General features: G+C 55.5%; 1 protein-coding gene across 3 annotated transcripts in view; it reads right to left on the bottom strand.

The window, feature by feature from the left end:
• Window positions 1-22: 22 nt before the first annotated feature.
• Window positions 23-22,309, bottom strand: part of AGRN (agrin) — a 115,079-nt gene continuing 92,792 nt past the window's right edge. For 2 of the 3 annotated variants that reach the window (XM_026862624.1, XM_026862621.1), the window contains 17 exons: window positions 20,165-20,279; window positions 19,706-19,825; window positions 18,729-19,085; window positions 17,375-17,567; window positions 16,500-16,715; window positions 16,039-16,268; window positions 15,439-15,573; window positions 15,177-15,273; window positions 14,596-14,760; window positions 13,731-13,842; window positions 12,623-12,634; window positions 10,674-10,790; window positions 10,199-10,388; window positions 9,395-9,482; window positions 4,647-4,871; window positions 3,918-4,021; window positions 23-2,149 (listed from right to left, as the gene is read on the bottom strand). In XM_026862624.1, the coding sequence (XP_026718425.1) occupies window positions 1,992-2,149; window positions 3,918-4,021; window positions 4,647-4,871; window positions 9,395-9,482; window positions 10,199-10,388; window positions 10,674-10,790; window positions 12,623-12,634; window positions 13,731-13,842; window positions 14,596-14,760; window positions 15,177-15,273; window positions 15,439-15,573; window positions 16,039-16,268; window positions 16,500-16,715; window positions 17,375-17,567; window positions 18,729-19,085; window positions 19,706-19,825; window positions 20,165-20,279 (2,634 nt within the window). In that variant the 3' untranslated portion in view covers window positions 23-1,991. The remainder of the gene's footprint in view (window positions 2,150-3,917; window positions 4,022-4,646; window positions 4,872-9,394; window positions 9,483-10,198; window positions 10,389-10,673; window positions 10,791-12,622; window positions 12,635-13,730; window positions 13,843-14,595; window positions 14,761-15,176; window positions 15,274-15,438; window positions 15,574-16,038; window positions 16,269-16,499; window positions 16,716-17,374; window positions 17,568-18,728; window positions 19,086-19,705; window positions 19,826-20,164; window positions 20,280-22,309) is intronic. The other variant, XM_026862623.1, reaches the window with a different exon arrangement.

Genomic DNA, 22,309 nt, shown 5'->3' with positions numbered 1-22,309 from the left:
AAAAAAAAAAAAAAAAAAAAAAAAAAAAAAAAAAAAAAAAAAGAAACCCAAGTGGTTTTACACTACGTTCTTCCCCTTTGATACACCTGTGTTCACAGCTCACCCTGAGAAACGGAATTTGACTTTTCATGGCTCGAAATTTAGTGCCGAGAAACAGCATTTTTAAAGGGTGCGCTACTTTGTAAAAGTACACTAGAAGGTGTGCTAGAAATTTAGGGTAAAACTGAAAAACGACGGCACGTTACATATTAATTAACATTTGATCCCTGGCAGGATCCCTCAGATGAATTCTGCGTGCTTTGTGAAGCCGTTTTGGCATAGAGCAACGCCAGCTGCCATCTCGGGGTGGGAAAAGGACACAGTTGTGTCCCAGTGGTGGAAGAGACATAGGTGCTACACAGCATCAGTAAATTTTCCCCATGGAGAAGGAACCTGAAGGGAGCGGGTCGTTTCTTTCCTAGCTGCAACCCAGTTGTTCTTCTCCTGCTCACGGGAGATTCCGTGTTTGCATGCAAACGTGTGCTGGCTGACAGACACCCGCAAACACACACACACAGTCATTCATTCACACGCATACTGGCTTTGTAATTGGCACCACAGTATTTGCTGTCGAGATTTGCACGGAGGAAGAAAAATACTTCAAAAAATAAAAAACACCTCCTCCCAAACATTACTGCCTCGACAGCTGACTGACGCCCCGTTCCCGTTTCCATTGCTGCTGGGCTGGCAGTGTCCAGAGGAGCTTTGATCATGGCGTGGAAGACCCTGCATCGCACTGGGCATTGCAAAAAAATGAAGTCAAAGGTAAAACTCCAATTACTCTTCGTGGGCGAGGCTCTAATACCAGCTCTAGAGATTCACATGCTGGCCGGCTGCAAGCATCCTCATGGTAGACAGAGGGCAAGTCATGCCCGGAGGCTGAAAAATGGACATGGGTCATGGAAGGACATATCCAACAGACTTTTTTTTTTTTTTTTAAAAAGTGAAAAGGGACCCAGTCCCCGTGCCCTCACGGCCCCTTTGGCAGCGCTGGAATAGGCAGAGCACTTCCAGCTCTCGAAGACGTGCTGCAAGTTCTCACTGGTGCACGGGAGGGCAACGCTGGGTACACAGAAGCTCTTGGGAAGAGAAGCCAGGGCAAGCAGGTGGTTAGGACATGTCTGGATAAACACAAAGCGTGGAAATGAGGTTTCACAGCTGCTTCTGCACATGTCCAAGAGGAGGAGGAGGAGAGCCAACAAGAGAAATCAATGTTTCCCCCACAGCACCTCTCAGTCCAGCAAACAGTCATAAGACAACCAAAGAGCAATGCTTTTCTGCCTGCTCAGAGCAGACCTTGGTCTCTCTTCCAGTGCATGGCATCCCTGATTTTAACAGAGCATAAAGGAGAAAAGCACTTGAGATTCTTACACACATAAATTATAGTGAGAGGAAGGGGGGGAGGAGGGAGATGGGGTGAACACAGGGCCAGGAGAAGGCTTAGCAGAGCCAGGCCCCAAAGCAGGGTGGTAATTCCCGCTTCTCCGACGGCCACTTCCCGGCTCAGCCCACACTGCAGAGGGGACTTTGGGGCCAGGCCCGAGATGGGAAGGCAGTGAATCCACGAAGGCCACGCGTCTCGCCAGCACCAGCAGCCTTTCCCCCATGGGTATGAACAACAACCCAAGAACACAAGTAAGGAGGGGGAAAAATAACCCAAAAAACAAGCTTCAAGTATGAATAAGATTTACAATGCAGGTGCAACGGGGAAGTTCTTCTGTCACTTCTTGGAGACTTGGTTCAAGGTTTGTTCTTTGTTGCTGCTGTTTTGATTAGAGTCTGACTGATCTGGATAGACTGCAACCGAACAAATAACCCAAAAGAAAAGGTGTTTCCTCCCCTCCCTTTCCCCCCTCCCCCCAAAATATAAAAAGCAATAAGTTTACAAAAATAGAAAATAATTACAGCAATAGGCAGGAGGGAGGGAAGGAGAAGGAAGGGTCCCTGGGGGTCTATTTGGCTGAGCAGTGTAATATCGTGGGGTTGTTTAAAGCGTCCTCCACCAGATGCAGTTCTTGGCGGTCGACAATCACGTCCCTTATGCAGCCAATAAAGCCAGTGCTGTAGGCCTTGGGCAGCTTGTGAGCCACGCTCAGCTTCTCCATTCCCCCTGCAAGAGACAGCACAGAAGGTCGGGGAGGGGAGGAGGACAAAGGACACGCTGCTGTGGGGGCCAGCAGCCTGCCGCGGGCAGTCACACACTCACACACACCGTGCAGGCACCGCCGGGAACACCCTCCCCAACAGCAGGGAAAAGCCTCTTTCCTGCCGGTATTTATTTTCACTTAAATCAGAGAAATGCCAGTTCTAACCAATACATACAGGTTGCCTGAAGACACTTAAAAACAGTAACTTGCATTCTAAAATACCAATTCAACTTAAAAACACTTCGTTTCCTCGGGAGGCCGGTCCCGAATTCAAACGGAATTTTTTTTCAGTTACTGAAACATCAACTGCAGCTCATCCCACGCCCTAAATTTATGAAAGGCCGATTGCAAACAAAACATTTGGAGGAGCCAGTGGGGGAACCCAAGCATAAATTTCTCACAGAAAAATTCTGCTTTTCACAAAATTTCTAGGCTGATTTCGGAATGAGAGATGGCATCTGGGACACTGTCTTTTCAGAGTTACGTTTTTGAATATGAACTCTTTGTGAGACAGGTTAGACCCGAAACTACAGGCTTAGACTGGGAAGACAAGAACAGATGCTTCCACAAAAAGTGTGAGAGAGAATCTAAATCACTGTCTCTTCACTACAGATGATCAAAGTCCCCGGATGAACATTTATGACCACTGATTTCTGTGGCCCTTGTGCCCCCTTTTGCAATCATGAACACTAGGACTGCTACAGCACCTGCCTGAGGAAAAGCCCCGTCCTTAACTTATAGATGGAGAGCTGAGTCGTGCAAGTTCCTCGAGAGATGAGGGAAGCCCAGGACCTGCAGCACCACCCATCGCTGGGCACCCTCCTGTCACCCCTTCAGGCTCCCAAGAGGACTTGACTATCCTCTTAGCTCGGATTAGTACTGGTTGTATTCAATCGCAATTATCCTGTACTTGTGGGTGGATTTCTTGCCGATTTAGGCGGTTACAGGACAAATCTGCTTGTCTGTGCTGAAGGATCTGCTACAGGCAGCGTTGAGAGAGACTCAATGGGCCAAACTGTTTGCAGGATCAAAAATACTTACGTCAACACAAATGGAACCGACTCTGCTGCACACATGGGCACGTTGTGGCATGTCGGCTTATTCTATGTCATGCAAATAAAGCAACATTTAAAATCTGGGTGTTTACGTATTTCCAGACAGAATTACTCTTTTCTCAATTGATCCACTGCACCTTTGGGAACAAGTTACCCAAGCAAGTAACGTTTGGCAGGCTTGTGAACTGAATGAGGCTTCCACATGTGAGGGAACTGGGCGGGCGGGCGCACTCCCAGTTTAAAGAATCACAGAATCAGCTAGGTTGGAAAGGACCTTGAAGACCATCTAGTCCAACTGTTAACTAGCACTGAAAATTCCCAACTATACCACATCCTTAAGCACTAATCGATCACCTAAAGCCCTAAGTCAATGTTGAAGAGGGAAAGGGTGTTCCGTGCCATCGGCAGAAGGGGATCCAGAGCCACAGGCCAGCTATCAGCTCTCTTCAGGGGACAAGGGGACATGGAAAGGACAGGCATTTGGTAAAGCCAACCCTTCATCCCCCCGGAGTGGGCAGAGAACAAGCACGGGGACTTAGCTCAAACTTGTCAAAGCTGCCTGGGAGGCAAACGTGTGACACGGGACCCGGTGCGGGAGCATCCGCGTCCCAGCTCCAGCTCTGAGCCCCTCAGCGAGGGGCGCGGGGGGAGGTTCACCCCTTCCACAGCGACTCACCCAGCCACAGGGCCCCGTCTGTGTCCAGCTGTGTTGCACCAAGCGGAGAAGAGCCAGCAATGGGGGCTTCGTTGCCGACTTGAAGGGAACCTTCTCTCTGTACCCTGCTCCCGGAGGGAGAGGAGAAGAAATAAAAGGTGATTAAGCAAACCTTAGAGGAAAAACCTAGAGCTGCCCTCTGCTTTAGGTTAAACCCAGACGCTGGGCGCCATCAGCCCTTCTCCACCTGGAGAGGGAGCAGAGCTTTCCCTCAGGCCACGTGGCCGGGGGTGAGCATTTCCCTCTGGCATCCCCCGGGCATCCCGCAGCCCCGGCGACGGCCCTGCCAGCGGCCGCAGCTTCCTCCCGCGCCCTCCAGACCCATCGGCAGAAATCCCTGGCATGCCAGCCGCATGATCCGCTCACCACTCCCACCACCAATAAAAATAAAAGGGACGGCTCGGGCTCAACACGAACAGAATGTCAAACCCTCAGCCAGCTAAAATAAAAGGCACGAACCTTTCGTACCTCCTTGAGCCTGCCCCTTTGACATTTCCAGGCGTGTCACAACACGCGCCCCTCCAACGCGGCACTGCCCACATGCCTCTCCTCTATTATTATCCAAGAAGAGGAGTGACCCTTGGGGATCACAGGGCACGGAGCCACGGCCATGACTCAGGCTCCCTAGATCACAGCGTGCCCATCCCAGAGTGACCTGCCACGCTCCCTCTCTCTCTCTAGCCTTCGCACCTGTACGCTTTGATATGAATCCACTGGTTGGTGTTGACCGGCACTGTGGATCGTAGGACGACTGGCTTGGAGCCGAGGTCGTAGGTCATTTGTATGAAGCCATCCACCACGGCGAGGGCGATGTAGTCTGATCGCTCCAACCCCTTCCCGCTCCACAGGATCAGCCCTTGAGTGGCTTCTGTTTTGATGCTCAGTTCGAAGTGGTTTGATTGCAAGGCCTTCTCGCTGCACGGGGAGATGGGAGCAGGGGAGAAGGCAGAGTTAAAAACACGGCTACAAAAGCAAGAGGCAGCCAGTCAGCTCCTCGGAGCAGCCTCCTGTTCCCAGCCACCCCGCTGAGGATAAACTTCAACTGACCTTCAGCATCAGGCTACGCATGGGGATCTCAGTCCCTCCCTGATGCCCTAGAGGGGTCGCAGGCTTTGCCTCACAGCTCAGCATCCCAGAATCATCTCAGTTGGAAAAGACCCTTGAAGATCACCTAGTCCAACCATTAACCTAGCGTTGGCAGTTCCCGACTACACCGTATCCCTAAGGCAGTCTGGTGCATGGTGGGGGGAGCAGATGGAAAGCTCTAAACCAGGCCACAGGATCACAGAACTGGTCCTCTGGAGGTCTCTAACCTCGCTCCCACTCGGAGCAGGACCATTGGCCAGCGGTAGGCGAGGGCAGCTGTGGCTCTGCCCAGCTGAGCTTGGCCACACCAAGACTGGAGCAGGGGCTGCACAGTCCTGGGGATGAAGTGTCTTCCCCAACATCCATTTTGAACCTCCAAAGACACAGTCTGGGCCTACTGCCCCTTGCTTTTGCCCTCCACGGATCACAAGGTTCAGACACATCAACCCCTGCAAGCTGTGACACACAAGTCTTGGTTTTCCCTCCGCATATGCAGGTGCTGAAGGAAGAGGTCTGTTACGAGGGCTGGTCCACAGTACCAGGCTGGCCCCGATCTGGCCAGCAGAAGGGTTTTCCCCACAGACCTGCCTTTGACTGGGGAAGGATCAGAACAAAAAGGGGTCTGCTGGCAGCAGCTGAGCTGTGGTTGACACCATTTCACCATCCTGCTGGCAGGCGCCCAAGGTGCAGGCAGAGCTGGGGACCACCCTCCCCTCTCTGTCAGCCTCAGAAGCCTTTGATCTACCGCTGCCTCCTCTTGCCCAAAGCCCAACGGGAAACCAAGGTCGAGGACTGTGAGACAATGAGCACCCTGCAGCTTGAAGGGGATGGAGACTGTCCACAGAGGCAGCAAAGCCTCCTTTCCCCTAGACACAGTGTCTTTTCCCAAGGGAAGGAATGAATGCAGGACAGGATTTCCCCCACATTGGCATCCCCGTCTTTGCTCGGTGTCTTTCGGAACAGGCAAAAGGGTCTTGGCAACAGGTTGATGTCGCCACGTGGAGTTGCCCATCCACTCTCCGGGGATGCTCTGAGACACACCACTGACACATGGGCACACGTAGACCAGACAACATGGGCAACACAGAGCTTTTTATTCTCAAGGGACACTGCGTCCAGAGGGCTGGACCAGGGCTGTGCTGTCGAGGTAACTCAGCCTTTCCCCTCACACGTGGCTATTTGCTGTTTAGGTCCCCCAGGAGTGAGGGCCAGAGCTGGAGCTGCATAGGAGCTGCTGTTCCTATGCTGGAGGGACAGGGCTTCCTTCGTGTTTACTCTCACCATCTGCAGATCTGTATCCCTTATAAATAAAAAGCCAAGGGTATGGACACACAGAACACGCACAGAGAGACAGAGACATGCTGAGGCAACAATGGCAGAGCACGAGACACAAGAGCTGAAAGCCTGGCACAGACTCACCTGGGCTCCGCAGGATAGTCCAGCGCTTCGGGACTTAGATGCAGGAAGAAAGGGGAGCATGCGATAAGCGCGGGACAGCAGAGGAGAGAGACCCTTCCCTCCCACCCCGCTCACGGGCAGGGAACAGCCCCGCTCAGCAGCGACAGCTCCTCACCCGACACAACACCCACACTGAGAAAACCACCTGGCCTGAGCTGGAAGCCTCAGCCACTGTCCTTGGGGCTGAGTTGCTTCAAGCCAGCGAGATGAGTTTACAAGTTGTGGCTTAGCCAGGGTGAGCAGAATAATGCCAATGAGTGAAAACAACCCAGCGGTGCAGGGACTCTGCTATGCTCTCCAGGGTCAGGACTATCAGTGTTCCTACTTTCACTCCCACTGGGATGTGCATCCAGCCTCCCAGGACGGGACAGAGGCAGCACTGCTAGGGGAAAGGAGTTTTTGGTACCCGGTGCTGTACCAGGACCCTTTCCTGGGCAGCCCTGCAGGGGCTGGTTCTGTGGGATGCTGCAGAAGGGGCTCCGGTCTAAGCAGATCATTGAGTTGTCACATCAGGCCTCCGAGTCAGCCTCGGGGCACTTGGGCAGCAGGGCATGTGTGGAGAAGGGGAAACCCAGCACTACAGCTGTCCTGCTGGCACTGCCTGCAAGCCTTGGGGGCTACAGGCCCCGCATTACGATCAGCTCGAACTAGATGTATATATAAAAATGTATGTTCAAAAAAGAAAATGTACGGGCATGTCATGGCCAGCAGAGCCCAGAGAAGCAATTGGAGTGTTAGTCCTGCCCAAGGCACACCCCAGTGTCTGCCAGGAGGCAAAAGAAACTACTTTTTATGGGCAGCCCAATGGGTCCTTCAGCCCTGGCAGGGCTTGTGAGTGCTGCTGCCAAATCCCAGCAGAGGGATGTGGGGAGAAGTGCTAAGCTCCCTTGCAGGATGGGGCATGCACAGCCAAAATAGGCTGGCTCAGGCCGGGGGGAGGCTGGGAATGGTGACCTTCCCTTTGCAGAGCACTGGGAAAGGCAGGACACGAAGGTAGCAGCTTTCTGCTCGTCCGCAGGGATGTGGCTCACGTCCGTGCGGAGGGACAGCTGGGCACTCTGCCGCGTGGCACAGTCGTCGGGCAGGCAACTACATCCTCTCATTGCTGTAGGGCACTGTCTAGCTCAGGAGGGTGCTTGGCTTTGGAAAGCCCTTCCCAAAACACCAGAGCAACCCCCAAACTCTCCTGGATGCGCAGCTGACGGGCTCTGCGGCTCCCCAGGTGTTGACATGCATGCGTGCACACAACTCAGCCTCCCGAGCCTCCGTCTGAGCCCAGCTTGCAGAAAATGAGGTGAAATGGGGATGTGAGGGGCAGGTGTCCCTCAAACTCTCCCACACACAGCGGGGAGAACAGCTGCATGAACCAATGCTTCTCTTCCACTCCTCCTGCTCGCCAGGACAGACAGACAGCAAATCAACAGCGGTCAAGCCCGCTCTGGGGACGAAACCTTTCAACCCATCTGCCTCCCCAGGCCTTGCTTCTGCCCAACTGGCTGCACTGCACGTTTTAAGGGGTTGCCCAGGCCACGCACCCTTGACTGGGGAATATTCTGCTAGCGCCCAGCCCGGCCTCCTTGCTCCAGCAGCAACACCACATGCGTGCTGGAAAAAACAGGGCAGGATTAGCACCCCTGACTTCTACTGCCAGTGTCTTTGCTGTTGATGGAAGAGGCAAGTCACAGAACCTCCTTCCTCTAGGCTCATCTGCTTAAACTAAGGCTAAATTGCAGCTTATCTGCTTAAGCTAAGGCTGAGCTGGGACAATGCCCGACTGCAGCAGAGCCAGGCTGCATCTCGGCTGTGTTTGGGTCCCTCTACAGCTGTGTCCTTCCTCCTTCACCCTGGAATGGGAACGCCTGCCCGCGGCAGACCCCTGGGAGGTGCCCGTATTCCTCCTCCCACACCTCCCATGCGGGGGGGCTGGCGGTCGGGGTAGCAATGGGAGATGTGGTGGAGCTGGGCGGCAGGGAGGACTGTACTTACGCTGGGATCTCATTGGTCAGGTGGCTTGAAAACAAAGAAACAAGGACATTGAGAAGAGACAGACAGACAGAGACCGACAAACAACAGCTCAACACGGACGTCCTCCCCAGGCAGGGTGTTAGGGCAGCAGGGAGTCCGAGGGTGTACAAGGCAGATGGACAGAGTTTAATCCAATACCCTGTCCCAGCGCTGTGGAGCTGGGAATTAACCACGGGGGCTGCAAGAGCACGGTGCTGAGGAAGGGTACTGAGCCAGACTGCAGCGAACCAAGAGTCCTCTGAAGATAAATATCCAGCCCGGAGGCTGAAGAGGACCTCAGTCACCTGTGTACTGGGCTCTGCTTATCTTGAGAGAGAAGCTCCAGGGACCAGCACAGCCAGAGAGACCACAGGGTCCAAACACACACCCCTGGCCCTTGGGTCAGGGTTGGGCAGATGCTGGAGAAGGCTCCACAGGTCCCACAGCAGCAGCGGGCAGAACCGACCCTTGCTGCACAAAGGAGCTGGCAGATGGGCGTGAATTAAAGCACAGGCAGAGCTACTTCTCCCCTCAGCCCAGCTCACCCAGTCTACAACCCATTCCTGAGCACGTGGGCACAGACAGGCCACATGAACCATCTTTGTGGTTCATCCCACTCCCCAACCAGACCATGCGAACTCAAAATGTGGCCCACAGGCTGCACAATGAGAGCACCCAGCCCTGAAGCTGGCCAGGCACTGCCGTGGTGGGGAAAGCCCTCTGCCAACAAGGCAGCTTTAGAGGTAAGGGCTGGAAGAAACTGCTCACAGCCCTGGTTTGACTTGTCCCCCTCTCTGAAGCACTTGGGATTTCTTCAACTCTAGCTCTCCCTCCTGCCAACAGCCCTAACTCCTTGTTTTGGCCTTGCTTCAGCCCAGCAGCCAAGTTACCTCTTTGTCACGGCATTGTGGTACTCCATATATGTCCGACCATCAAAAGCAATGGCCTCAGCATCTCCAGCAGCCTTCTCAATGATCACTGGAGATGGGAAAAAGGAACTGTCAGGTAACGTAGCATGGCCTGCACGTCCTTGGAGACTAGGAAAATCCCCCTTGACACTCAGCATTTGTAACAGGATGAAGGCATGCATAAACCTACCCTCCCTTGGGGCATGTCAGCACTCAAAGCAAGCCCCTGTGAAGGTTTGCTGTGGCTTTAGAACCCGTGAGTTTGGACCATCTCCCTGTTTTGCAGCCAGCTGTCACAAAATCAGCAGCCTTGCTGGTTTCTTGGCTGAAGCTGGGGAGGAACCTGGGCTTGGTGATGGCCCAAGTGCTAAATTCAGGGCAAGAAACCCTGATCTGGAGGTAGCTAGGCATCGCTCAGGCCCTCCGGGTGGATCTGCTACAGCACCAAACCACATTTCCCTGCCCCGGGCTGCTTCAAGTGAGCACATCACCAGGCTCAGAGTGCACTGACGGGAGGAGGTGACAGGGCTGGGTGGTCTACCCGTGGGCAGCAGCCCTGGCCCTAGCGCATGCAGCATAATGCCTGAATTTCTGAGATGGCATCGCCCCGACTTCACAGCCGCACAACAGTGCCAGCCTGCAAGAGCCACGGCTTGTTTCCCCTGGATCCCTCCCAGCAGCCACAACAAGGACAAGACCTCGGGCTTGGCAGTTTCGAAGCAGTTTCATTGCTGTGTCTGGCTAGCGGGTGAGGGTCCACGTCCAGCCCTGCCCTGGCACTCTCACCTTTCTCACAGTGAGCCCCGGAGAAGCCCCTCTGGCAGGCACACTCGTAGCTCTCTAGCCGGGGGCTGCAAGTGCCTCCATTCTGGCAAGGATTGGGTTTCTGGGTACAGGGGTGGCCTCGGAAGGGGGAGATCTCGATAGCACTGCGGATGTTCTGCTCCTTCAGCACAGGCACCCCCTTGACAGAGATCTGGCAGAGGAAGCACAAGGGTCAACCTTCATCACCCCCACGGCTCTGCGGGGCCGGTGGGGGACAGAGGCCAATGTCCTGGGGGGAAGGGGGAGATGGGAATCCAGCCCCGAGCCCTCATGCTCCTGTGACATACCCCCGCCTCCCCGTCTGCCACTTTTCAACCGGGTGTGCCCCCTCCCCGTGCACATGGACTCCCAGGCTGTCCTCACTCTCCTCCGGTGATGCCAGTGCAGATGGTGTGTTTCCCAGTTACCTTCCCCAGGCTGCTCAGCAGAGCCTTACCCTCTGCACAGCTCCATCGAAGCTGGTGGAGATGGCGGCTGCTCGAGCTAGCTTGCTGAAATCAGGGGCTCCCCCCACATAAAACGGCTCCTTCAGGTTCAGGAAGGTGTGAGGCACCTGAGGAGGAGAAGAGAGAAGGTGAGAGATGAGGAAGATGCCAGGCTATCCCTAAGGTGCAGGCTGGGCACTTGGCCCAGCTCTTCAAGGACTAAAGGAGGCTGTGAGCAGGGCAGCACTGCAGGCACCCTGCACAACCAGAACCCAGGCTGGTGGGACAGAAAGCAACGCCTGCGCATCCCCCACGCTGCCCCGCTCCCTGCCTTCCTCCCTCACGGCCTGGGCAGGGCTGGTGGGGACACCACTAGCCATCCCTGCAGAGGCTGGGGCAGGGGAGCCCCTTGGAAAGCGCCCTGGGGTCCCACAGAGCCTGGCCCAGAGAGGAGAGCCCTGCCCTAGGGCAGGCAGGCGGGAGGTGGGATGGGCAGGGGAAGGCAGCCTGGGCTCAGCATCCTACTCAGGACCAGCTCCCCACTTTCTCCTCTGTTCTCAGCACTGCTCCTGCCTCCCAACTGCTCCAGACTGACCACTCTCTGCCCCCCATCCTGGCCACCGGGACCTGCAGCTGGCCACCAGCCACGGCGCTGCTGGAGCGAGCCACTGCCAAGCACAGGGAGCAGATGAGCTCCACGTATCTGGCACCAAACCGGGCTCTGTGAAGGGCGCTGGGAGAAAAGGGCCTCCAGCAAACCTCCTGTTGCCAAGCTGCAAGGTCTCGCCTGCCAGCAGGCACACAAGGAAAAGATTTCCTGTGGATTTAATTTTGGGGAGATGCTGTTCTAACGCTCTCAGGTGTGGAGGCCTCTAGTTTTGTGTAGCCCCCAAAACCGAGTGAACAAATATGACAGAATCATTCCGGTTGGAAAAGACCCTCAGGATCAAGTCCAACCCTCAGCCTGACTCTACAAGCTCTCCCCTACCCCACATCCCCCAATAGCTCATCTACACGACCCTTAAACACCCCCAGGGATGGGGACTCCCCCCTCCCTGGGCAGCCTGTTCCACTCTCTGACCACTCTTGCTGGGAAAAATCTTTTCCTCCTGCCCAGCCTGACCCTCCCCTGTGGCAGTTTCCAGCCGTTCCCTCTTGTCCTGTCCCTGATCCCCTGGGAGCAGAGCCCAGCCCCAGCCTCTCTGCAATGTCCTGTCAGGAGCTGCGGAGAGGGATGAGGGCTCCCCTCAGCCTCCTCCTCCTCACACTGAACACTCCCAGCTCCTTCAATGGCTCCTCACAGGATTTATTCTCCAGGCCCTTCCCCAGCCTCATTGCCCTCCTCTGCCCTCGCTCCAGCCCCTCAAGATCTCTCTCGCATTGAGGTGCTCAAAACTATTGCCTCAGTCTCGCCAGGGCGAATGTTTAAACCCAAACGCATACCAGAGGGATTCAGCTTGGGTTCAGCTGGCTGCTACAGGTCCCCTACAGCAAAGGAGGTTGTCCTGCATCTCACGTGGCTGTGTGTTTGGAGGAGAAAGACTCCCTCCCTGCTGTCACCCTGCAGCCCAACGGCACAGCACGGCCAGTCCCAGGCGAGTCTTCAGCCACACGGGCACCCAAGGGGAGCCACGTCCCTTCCTGAGCCCCTGGGACGGACCCAGAGGCACAGCAGCGAGGAAAAGGTGCAGTTATATGAATCACTAGCTAATGCTTTGTGGAGTGAACACGAGAAACATGACTGGATTAATTGAAATGCTTCTGAAACAAGATGTAAAAACTGGCTGGAAATTAATGATGGAACAGGAAACAAGTGTCTCTAATCTACAGAGATCCTAAAGTTGCTTGGTCCGATGGGAAGGGGAGTGGGTGAAACACTGAGATCTGAATGGAAAACAGAAAAGAACAACGTGCCAATGGCAGATGAGATGGAGGTGCAGTGGGTCATACTTATCTTTACCTTACGGGATTTCTGGGATCCAGACAGCAGGGGAGGGAAAAATACAAATGAAAATCAAAGGCAGAGAGAAAAAAAGAGAGAGAGAGAGAGAGAGAAAAGGGAGATCAGTGGGTAACGTCGTAACATGCAGGGCGGCAAGATCACTGCAACCAGTGCCCGGGGAAGGGGAGCTGCAGAAGGCAACAGGAGGGGCCACTGCCACCCTGCCAGACAGGGGTAACCTCTGCTTGGAGAGAAGCTTGAAAAGATGAGGGAGGGGGAGGAAGAAAGCCCTTCTTTTGTGGGAATGCTGCATAATCTTGATGCTGCACTTCTAGGTGGATCTTAAGGATGAGTTTGGCAGCAGCTGGGGCTTTTCCTGCATTATCATCTTCCCCGCTGGAAAGGAGGATGAAAGGAAGGCCAGTGGCCCTGCCACGAAACCCAAGGGAACTGCTGTTTGAGCAGAGAGAGAAGCGCAGAGGGGAGAGGGCACAGGGAGAAGTCAGAGAGGTAAGCTGCCAGCTTGGAAAAAGAAAAGAGAAGGCGCTAATGGATTGAGCAGCAACAGTGCAACGTGGCTTTTACTACTCCGTGACTTCCTCCCGGCCGAGCTCTCTGCACAGGGCTCCTGAGCCCAGCACCAAGGGCACAGGCTGCCACCCCCAAGGGCCCAAGGCAGCGGCAGGACGGGCTGCGGGGCTGCCTTGAGTACCTGCTCCACTATGGGGACGGGCGAGGACCCGCACAAAAGGGCAGGGTGTGGGCGTGCATGTGTGTGAGGGGGCTCACTCAAACACAGCCCTCAAACCAAGCCCCAAGAATCAGGGCATGTCACTGGCAAAGGTGCTGCAGCTCTGCGTGTGGTGGGGGATGAGGAGGGAGGAAGAGCTGGAGGAAGGGTGCTCTTGCTGGCCTACAGCACCAGGGCCGGGCCACAGAGCTAAGAGAGGCAGGCAAGCTCTGCCTTGCGGCATCCTTTTCTCCCCAGGTCTTGCCTGCTCCTCCTCCACCCTTAAAGCCACACACCACAGGGATTAAAAGCCCCCGAGCCTGGGAACTTCTCATTTCACACAAGAGAGAAGCAGGGATGGAAGCCCAGAGAGCTCTCCCTGGCCCATCAACTTACCGGTGACTCTCCCATCACTCTCTCGCCGTTGTTGATCCTCATTACCCCTTTGCGCCCATTCCTCTCCAACAAGACACTTATCCAGGTGTTGAGGGGAACTGGCTCTTTGCTCCTGGTTGTAAGGGAGGACAAGACACATGGGGTGAGAGCTTGGCCATCACCACCTGCAAACACAGTGCTGTAAACTTCCCCTGACCAGCCGGGGCTGCCTGGGCCACAACAGCTTGGCCAGCCTGGGTCCCAGCTCACAGAATCCCAGAACCATCTCGGTCAGAAAAGCCCCTGAAGCTCCTCCAGCCCAACCATGACCCTCACCCTGACTGTTCCCAACTCCCCCAGACCCCTCAGCGCTGGCTCAGCCCGACTCTTCAACCCCTCCAGGGATCCCGGGGACTCCCCCCTGCCCTGTGCAGCCAATTCCAACGCCCAACAGCCCCTTCTGCACAGAAATCCTTCCTCAGAGCCAGCCTGACCCTGCCCTGGGCAGCTTGAGGCCATTCCCTCGGGGCCTGGCGCTGGCTCCTTGGCTCCAGAGACTCATCCCCCCTCTCTGCCCCCTCCTGGCAGGGAGTTGCCGAGGGCCAGGAGGTCTCCCCTCAGCCTCCTCTTCTCCAGACTGAACACCCCCAGTTCCCCCAGTCGCTCCCCAGCAGACCTGTGCTCCAGACCCTGCCCCAGCTCCGTTGCCCTTCTCTGGACACACTTGAGTCATTCAATGGCCTTTTTGGGGTGAGGGGCCCAGAACTGAACCCACTCATCGAGATGCAGCCTCAGCAGTGCTGAGCACAAGGGTGAGACCCCTTCCCTGTCCCTCATACCTCTGTGGTCACCACCCCCCTGAGGAGCAGCCCCCAGCCCGCTCTACCTGAGCACAGCTGCCCCTTTGCCCAGGTCGTATCTGTACTCCAGGTAGCCATTGTGTAAGGCCAAAGAGACAAAGTCCCCTTTGCCATCTGTCTTCTGGCCGTTGTAGAAGATCATGCCGTTGGGGTTCTTGGCCAGGAACACAACTTCCATGGACATTTTGTCCCTGAGGAGAGAAGGATTACGGATACCCTCCAATCCAGCTGCTTACACGCTCTCTTCCTCCACCCTCATGTGCCAAGCCCCTGGAATTCAGGTATGGCCAAGAGATGCCACCCCTGGAAGGCACCCTTGCCGGGTCAGAGATACATCTGCCACGTTCAGGATGCTGCTCCACGCTGCCTAGTCTTTTACCCAGCCTGTTGCAATGCCAAGCACCCAGGGCATGGGGCTGGCTCCACCTGGCTGCAGGGATTCTGGTGATGCCAGTCCCTTTGGACAAAACCTCCAGGAGGCAGAAGGGAAGATTCTCTGGGGAGAGCCAGCGTGCGACGGGCACGGCTCAGAGCCTGAGCTCTCTCCCTGGAATGGGCCACCGAAGCGATGCACTCGCCTGCCCCTCTCCCGGTCCCTGGCACTTACTGCAGGTCAGGAACGAAGGTCTGCAGCCCATTCAGCTCCAGGTAGGAGAAGCCATTGAACTCCGGGAGGAAGGGCATGGTGTGGTCCTGCTCTGTCACTGGGCACAAACGAGGGAATGGTGAGGAAGAGGAGGCAGAGCAGCTTCAGCCAGTGCCCCAGAGCCACAGCAGGCAAGGCCTCCTGGCCACCCAGGCTGGGGAAATGAGCACCTGCAGTTCCACCCCCTTCCCCAGACCCGCTCCTCTGCCAGCTCCCGTCCCACCTAGCTCGCAGAAGTCTCCTTCCCGGCCCATGGGACAGGCGCACAAGGCACCTCCCTCCGGCAGCACCAGGCAGGTGGCAGAGACGTGGCAGGGCGTAGGGTCGCAGGGATTCCTCTCGTCGGCACACGTCGGGCCTGCAGCAGGAAAGGCAGCCTGTCACGTCAGCATCTCAAACCAACAGCCAGCAGGCACGGTTTGGCCAGAGACAAATGCCTCTGATGTCTCCTGACTCCCTGACAGCCTTTTTCTCCTGACTCAGGTTGGTTCCCATCACCCAAGAAGCTCCCTGCAATGAACCCCACAAACAGCAGATGATACCCTTGCCAGACTACACCCCTAAAACGTAAAGGGACATTTTTTTTTGTGCATGACAACAGATCCTGGCCCTTGTCTTCTGTGCATATGAATACATTCTAAATTTATTGACTTCACTGGATGTGGCTCCATCCTGTGCCTCTCCCTCTAACCCCCTGCTGACACTCCACACCGCAACCCTCCCCGTTGCAGCTCGTCCCATGAGCCCCAGAGGCTCTGGGATCCCCTCAGGACCACCCGGTGGGATCCAGAGCCTCAGCCATGCCCTGCCCGCAGCCCCGTACCGGTGTAGGTGTAGAGACACTCGCAGTGGAACATCTCTGCCTCCTTGACGTGGCAGATGCCACCGTGGTGACAGGGATTGGGGTGGCAGGGGTCGTTGCCACACTCGCCCACCCCGCTGCCATACAGCACATCACTGCCTTTCTCCCGCAGGTCGTACATCTGGTTGTTCACGTCCAGGAGGCGGATGCAGCCCTTCAGGCCAGTCGTAGCCGCCGTACGATCGGCCACCCTGAGGGGACAGAGGACAAGGCAGGTAGGGGTTTTTATCCCTGAGGACTAAACTGTGGAGGCCCTCCAAGCACCTGAGTCAGGCTGTGCTCCCCCAGCATGGCATTAAAAGGCCCCTCCAGCCCTGGAGAAGCCCCGTTCCGCAACAAGAACCTGCTAGAAGGCGGCTGCAGCCACCGCGGATGCTCCGCCCGCAGCAGCAGACGCTGTGACATGCAGTGCCCTCACTCACACAGCCATCTGGTCCTCCGGCGCTCCCCCGATGAACAGGTCTGTGTCGAGGTTGAGGCCGTCGGTGCCCGTGGGGCTCTCCCCGCTGACGTGGGGCTCCCCGTCCACGGACAACAAGCCGCTGCGGCGGTTGCGGTTCACCACTAACTGGTGCCACTTGCCAGGCTCAACGCGGACCTTGCTGGTGATGACACCCGTGCCGGAGCCAGTGTTAAACCTGGAGCAGAAGAGGGAAGAAGGTTGCGTCTGTGACACTCTGCAGAAAGGTGACATCTGTGCTACGGCACGGGGGCTGCTGCACCCCAGGGAGATGGTGGGGGCACTCGGGAGCCCCCCTTCCTCTGGACCAGGCTGCAGTGGGAGCAGGCAGCCATCCCCTGCTGAGCCCCGGGACCGACTGCCTGAGAACCTGTCTGGACATTGCAGCCTCCAGAGGTCTGCTCTCCACCTCACCTCGTCCCGAAACTGTGCCTTTGGCTTTCGGAACTAGAAAAGTCATTTCAGCTCAGATTTCTGGGGCATTTCTCCCTTTCTTTTTCCTCTTGCATTTCTTTTTCCAGCAGAATAAAACAGTGCCAAAAGATGACCTCTCACTGACTTAAAAAAATCAACCTCCCACGCCCTCCAGCTTTTCAAAATTCAAACTGAAATAAGTGAATTAACTTTGTTGAAAAGTGCCACGGGCAATAAGTACCCTTAGCATTCCCATTACATTGGAAAAAAACGTTCCTCCTCTTCTTGTTCAACTGATGCTACTGTTTCTTAGCCTGCAAGTTCAAGGCCAGCATCCTCCTGGTGTTCTGCAAGGACCGTTCTGGCGAGAGCGGCCGCTCCGCCTCCTCCACACCAGGCAGGGCTGAGGGGAAGGGCACCCACCTGAGCTCCACAAAGCCGCCAACCAGTGCCAGGGAAATGAAGTCTTTGCCACGGTTCTGCCCGTTGTAGAGCAGCAGCCCGCTGAGCTCCACAGTCCTGAACTCCACAGCGATGCGCACGGTGTGGTATGCCTTCATCATCTTGAATGCCAGGTAGGACTTGCCACCAAAGCTGGGGATGAAGTACCTGATAGCTGCAAGAGCCAGGGCCCAGGGGTAGGGGGAGAGAAAGGAAAAGGGGGTGAAGTAGAGGAGGGAACAGACATAAGCCTGTGAACATTTTCCTACCCATACAAATGGCAGAAATAAGCTTGCTCTCTCCTCTGGGCCCATGCTCCTGTGCAATTATCCCATCACCTCCTCCCAGACACTCACACTGGTGGCAATCGACTCCTCTCGTGATGGCATGCCCCCCCAGAATTGCTCCCAGGCTTCAGAGATCTGTGGTATCGCTCCTCCAGCCTTTAGCTCCAAGTCGGCTCCCCCCAGTAAAGACCAGTGCTGTTGGTCCTTTCCATGCCCAGCTGCCACATCCCCTGTGCCGTGTGTGAGCTCTGCTGCACACACACAGTTCCTCATAACTCAACTTCCCTGCTCCTTACATAATTTTTATCTGTCCTCCCAGAATCCCACATGACAGACTTTCATTCATCACTCCAGCCTTCTATTTATTGCAGCTGAGACTTTCCAAGGGACCTGGGAAGGCCAAGCCCTATTAAAATTAACAGGGCTGGACACACATCCAGTAGCAGCTTTGAGCGCTCCAGCTTATAGCTTTAGGGACAAAGCTTTTCAGGAACAAGCACTCACAACCACGCAGAGCCCCCAGCGTGACACCGAACTGGCAGTGGGAGCTCACAGTAAATAACAGCAGCTCCGGTTAAGCACGCTGCCAGGCTGCAGCTGTTTGCTAAGCAGCTCTGAGTGCCGGAAAATAAGAGCCTGAGTTATCAGCACACATCTCCTGGTGTTCAAGAGGACAGCTAGTACCTGTCTCTCTGTTACACTAACTAGCAGTGACTAGCTGCAGGAGCTGCGAGCAACAGTGCCGCGAGCCGAGATAAAAAAGCAGAAGGTCACAATCCCCACGCTTCAGGGCACTGGTATATCAGAAGTGGAGCCAGGAGGAAATTGCTCCTGGCACTTTCTTACCCCACAGCCTTGCTGCGCTTGCCTCCTACAACCTGTTCTTGGCAGAGTTAAGAAAACTGGTTCAATTGACCCCTGCCTGGTGCACACGCGGTGCCAGCGCTAGTTTTGGGGCTGGGTTTGCACGTGTGTGTGTGTGTGTGTGTGTGTGTGTGTCCCCAGTGTCTCCCCCTCACCACGGACAGACAGAGCTCAGAGGCACGTACGTTTCTCACAGACGGCTCCCCCTTTGCCTGCCGGGCAGCTGCAGGTGAACTCCTTCCCGTCGTCCTCGCAGGTGCCACCGTGCAGGCAGGGGTGAGAGTCGCAGGGCCGCGAAGGTTTTTTCGTGGCGGGGGGCTGGCGCGTGGGCTTCCGCCGGGTGGTGGCAGGGAGGGAGGATGTGGGTCTCTTGGTGCTAACAGCTCCTGCTGTCTTGGCGCTGGGTCGGCCCGCGGCGTCCGGGCGCAGGACGTGGGCTGTGGTGGCGGCGGCGGCCGTGGTGTACCTGCGGGTGGTGGCGGGGGCCATGGTGGTGGCCGTGGTTGTGGTCACGGTGGTGGTGAAGAGCCTGGGGATCCAGTCTGAAACATAGAAAATGCGGGTGGAGGCTGGTGCTGAGCAAATCTCTCTGAGAAATAAAAATTTAAAAAAAAAAAAAGCACTTGCTCGAGTTTTTGGGGTGGGGTGGCGGCAGAGAGGCTTGGATGGGCGGCTCTCCCAGGTTATCACGTGCCCCAAAGCCCAGTAGCCCGCTCCCCTCTGCTCTCCAGGCCCCCAAGCTCCTGGTTTATGAGTCCTACAGCCCCCCAGTGCTGCCCGCCCTTCCCTCATCCTGGCCTGGGGGTAACACGCTCCCAGGCAGAGCTGCATGCCCGGTGCAGGGGTGACCATGTGCCTTTCCTCCCAGAAAACGAGTGTTTCTGGTTTATCAGCATGAAATCACACGGGTTAGGCTGGCCAATCCCTCAGGAGCACCAGGACTGTGGGCAGCGTCTGTGGAAGAGGGGAGCAATTTTTCCCCCTTTACATCCTTCCTGAGTTAACATGGACTAACCCACGAGACCTGGCTCTGAAGGGGAGGAAGCTGTTGATGTGTTACTGCTCCAGACGAAAGGCCCTGGCAAGACCAGAAGAGCCAGCCTGCCCATTCGAAAGCCTAAACCAAGAGCAGGGGGACTGACCGCAGACTGGAAGGGCTCACCGAAGTCCATGAATTTGACGTGCTCCTGTTGGGGCTTCTTCACCAGAATGGTCTTCTTCTTGGAAGCTTTAATCTGCTTCAGCAGGGCCCCTTGGACATCAGCTGCCGTGTAGGAAGTGGCTGATCACAGCCAGGAGGAGAAAGGAGAAAGGCAGGAGTGACGATGCAGGCTCACCCAGCAGTTTCCCCTCTCACGACCTCCCCACAATGCGTCCACATCATTCTTTTCCCTAGGAAAATGCTTCCAGCCTTCCAGGCACCAGCTTAGGGTGCACCTCCTCCCAGCATCTGTTGATTTTGCCGGACAGAAGACACAGCCCCAGCAAATTTTCATCAGGTTCTTTCATGCTCCTTGCCACAGACATGTGTCTCAGGCTGGCAGCCCCACTGGGAGAGCCTGTTCCTTCCTCAGGCGGATGGTGATGCCCCAGTGAAGGAGCACTGGGAGAAGGCTCTTACCTGGGTCAAAGTGGGACTCCACAATGACACGGACAGCGCTGCTCTGCCCCAGGTCTCGGACACGGATGCTCTTGAAATCCTTCTTAACATCAGAATTGCGGAAAAGCTCATCCAGCTAGTTGGTCGGAAGTGAAGGTGAAAAGATAAACAAACTGGTTAATGGGGAGATCCTAGGACACAGATCCTTTCCGGAAAAGATCGTGAGTCTCGGCGAGTCTCCTTGGTTTCAACCCACAGGGGTTTGCATACGAACCTTCACAAGGCATCCCACATCCCTGTGCAGAGAACAGGACTCTGTTGTGTAGGGTGATAATTTCAGATGGTCTCTATTCTTTATGACCCCGAGGTAAGAACAGGGACCAGAAACAGTGTGAAGAAAGTGATCTATTCCCATCATACCCGTGAAGAAGAGTAGAGAAGGGCCACACCAGAGACACCTTGCAGTTCATATAGGGATTTTCTATCGTGTGGCATCTAAGTCTTACTGATCTCTTCTAAAGCTGTGTAAACCTGCTTAGGCACTTCGGAAAATCCCATAAGGCACCATTCTGCATCTTTAAGTACCTGACTGCCTTTTAAAACTTGGCTCTCAGACACTGCAGGATTTGTCTGAAGTCCCATGAAGGAGACAGTGACAGTCCAAGGCTTACAGCGAGTCAGGGCTTTCATACCCCTGCTAGCTATCTGTCCAGCCTCGGGCTGGACCAGCAGTTGTCACAGCTAGTGGCCACCACTTCTCTCCCTCAGCTTCGAGGCAAAGGCAGAAAAAATTAATTAACTAATGGTCCTGTGATATAGTCTCCCCGTATAAATTCAGGCACAGTGATCTCAGAGGGGTAAAGAAGACCATCACTGGCACTTGCAAGTAGGTTGTGGAGGGACAACAGGGTGTTATTTGAGTGTGTCCAGAGAAGGGCAACGGAGCTGGGGCAGGGTCTGGAGCACAGGTCTGCTGGGGAGCGGTTGGGGGAACTGGGGGGTCAGTCTGGAGAAGAGGAGGCTGAGGGGAGACCTCCTGGCCCTCTGCAACTCCCTGACAGGAGGGTGCAGAGAGGGGGGATGAGTCTCTGGAGCCAAGGCCCCAGCACCAGGCCCTGAGGGAATGGCCTCAAGCTGCCCAGGGCAGGGTCAGGCTGGCTCTGAGGAAGGATTTCTGTGCAGAAGGGGCTGTTGGGCGTTGGAATGGGCTGCCCAGGGCAGGGGGGAGTCCCCGGGATCCCTGGGGGGGTTGAAGAGTTGGGCTGAGCCAGCGCTGAGGGATCTGGGGGAGTTGGGAAGGGTCAGGGTGAGGGTCATGGTTGGGCTGGAGGAGCTGCAAGGGCTTTTCCAACTGAGATGATTCTGTGATTCTGTAACAGGTCTCTGCAGCACAGGGCTGTGGCAGGAACACTCAGCCCAGCCCCAGACAGCCTCATGGACAGAGGGCCTGCGCTGTGCCCCCACCTTCCCCAACCTGGGAAATGAGAAACCAGCAAATTCAGGGGAAGAGAACAGATGAACCAGTGAATGAAGCTTTTGTGTGCATGTTTGCATCCTCAGATAGAAGCCACTGTTGTATTGGGAAATACTGCTATTGTGATACAGAACTGCATGAACCATATGGTCCATATGCCAAGCACACATCTGCTTATATGACTGTACTAAAGGGCCTGCCAACTTCTAAGTGCAGCTTGGAACCAGCTCTAAATATGTTAATCTCCTTGCAAAGATGCTTTGTATTTGCTGTGCCACACTGCAGGCTACAGTATAATGTTGCCACCCCACCCAGCGCTGCCTTGGCATACCCGTACGTACACATTGCCACGCAAAACCTGCCTTCTCCAGGAGCTGGCAGGGCAGGGGGCTTCTCCTTAAAGGTGGGAAACTGGATTTACACAAGCAGCTTCCCAAGTTGTGTAGCTAAACTGAAGGGGCAGAGTGGTTTTGGACATGTTTTTGTCTAAGGGCTTTTCATGGAGATAAGGGCACTTCGGGAAATCCAGGGTGTTAAGGCAGAATCTCTTGTCTGAACAGCCCCACCACCAAGATCAAGGTGAAAAAGGGTAATTTTTGAGCCAGCACATAACAAAGGATAGAACCCGCTGACGCAGCGTGTGGTAGAGGCTAATAACACACGTAGATAAGAGATTGGGGTACCTCTCAGTC

The sequence above is a fragment of the Athene cunicularia genome (assembly GCF_003259725.1).
Source record: "Athene cunicularia isolate RWA chromosome 21 unlocalized genomic scaffold, athCun1 chr21_part1, whole genome shotgun sequence".
In the NCBI taxonomy this organism is placed as follows: domain Eukaryota; kingdom Metazoa; phylum Chordata; class Aves; order Strigiformes; family Strigidae; genus Athene; species Athene cunicularia.
The sequence above is the reverse complement of the archived record's forward strand: the minus strand, read 5'-3'. Positions and strand labels throughout refer to the sequence as shown.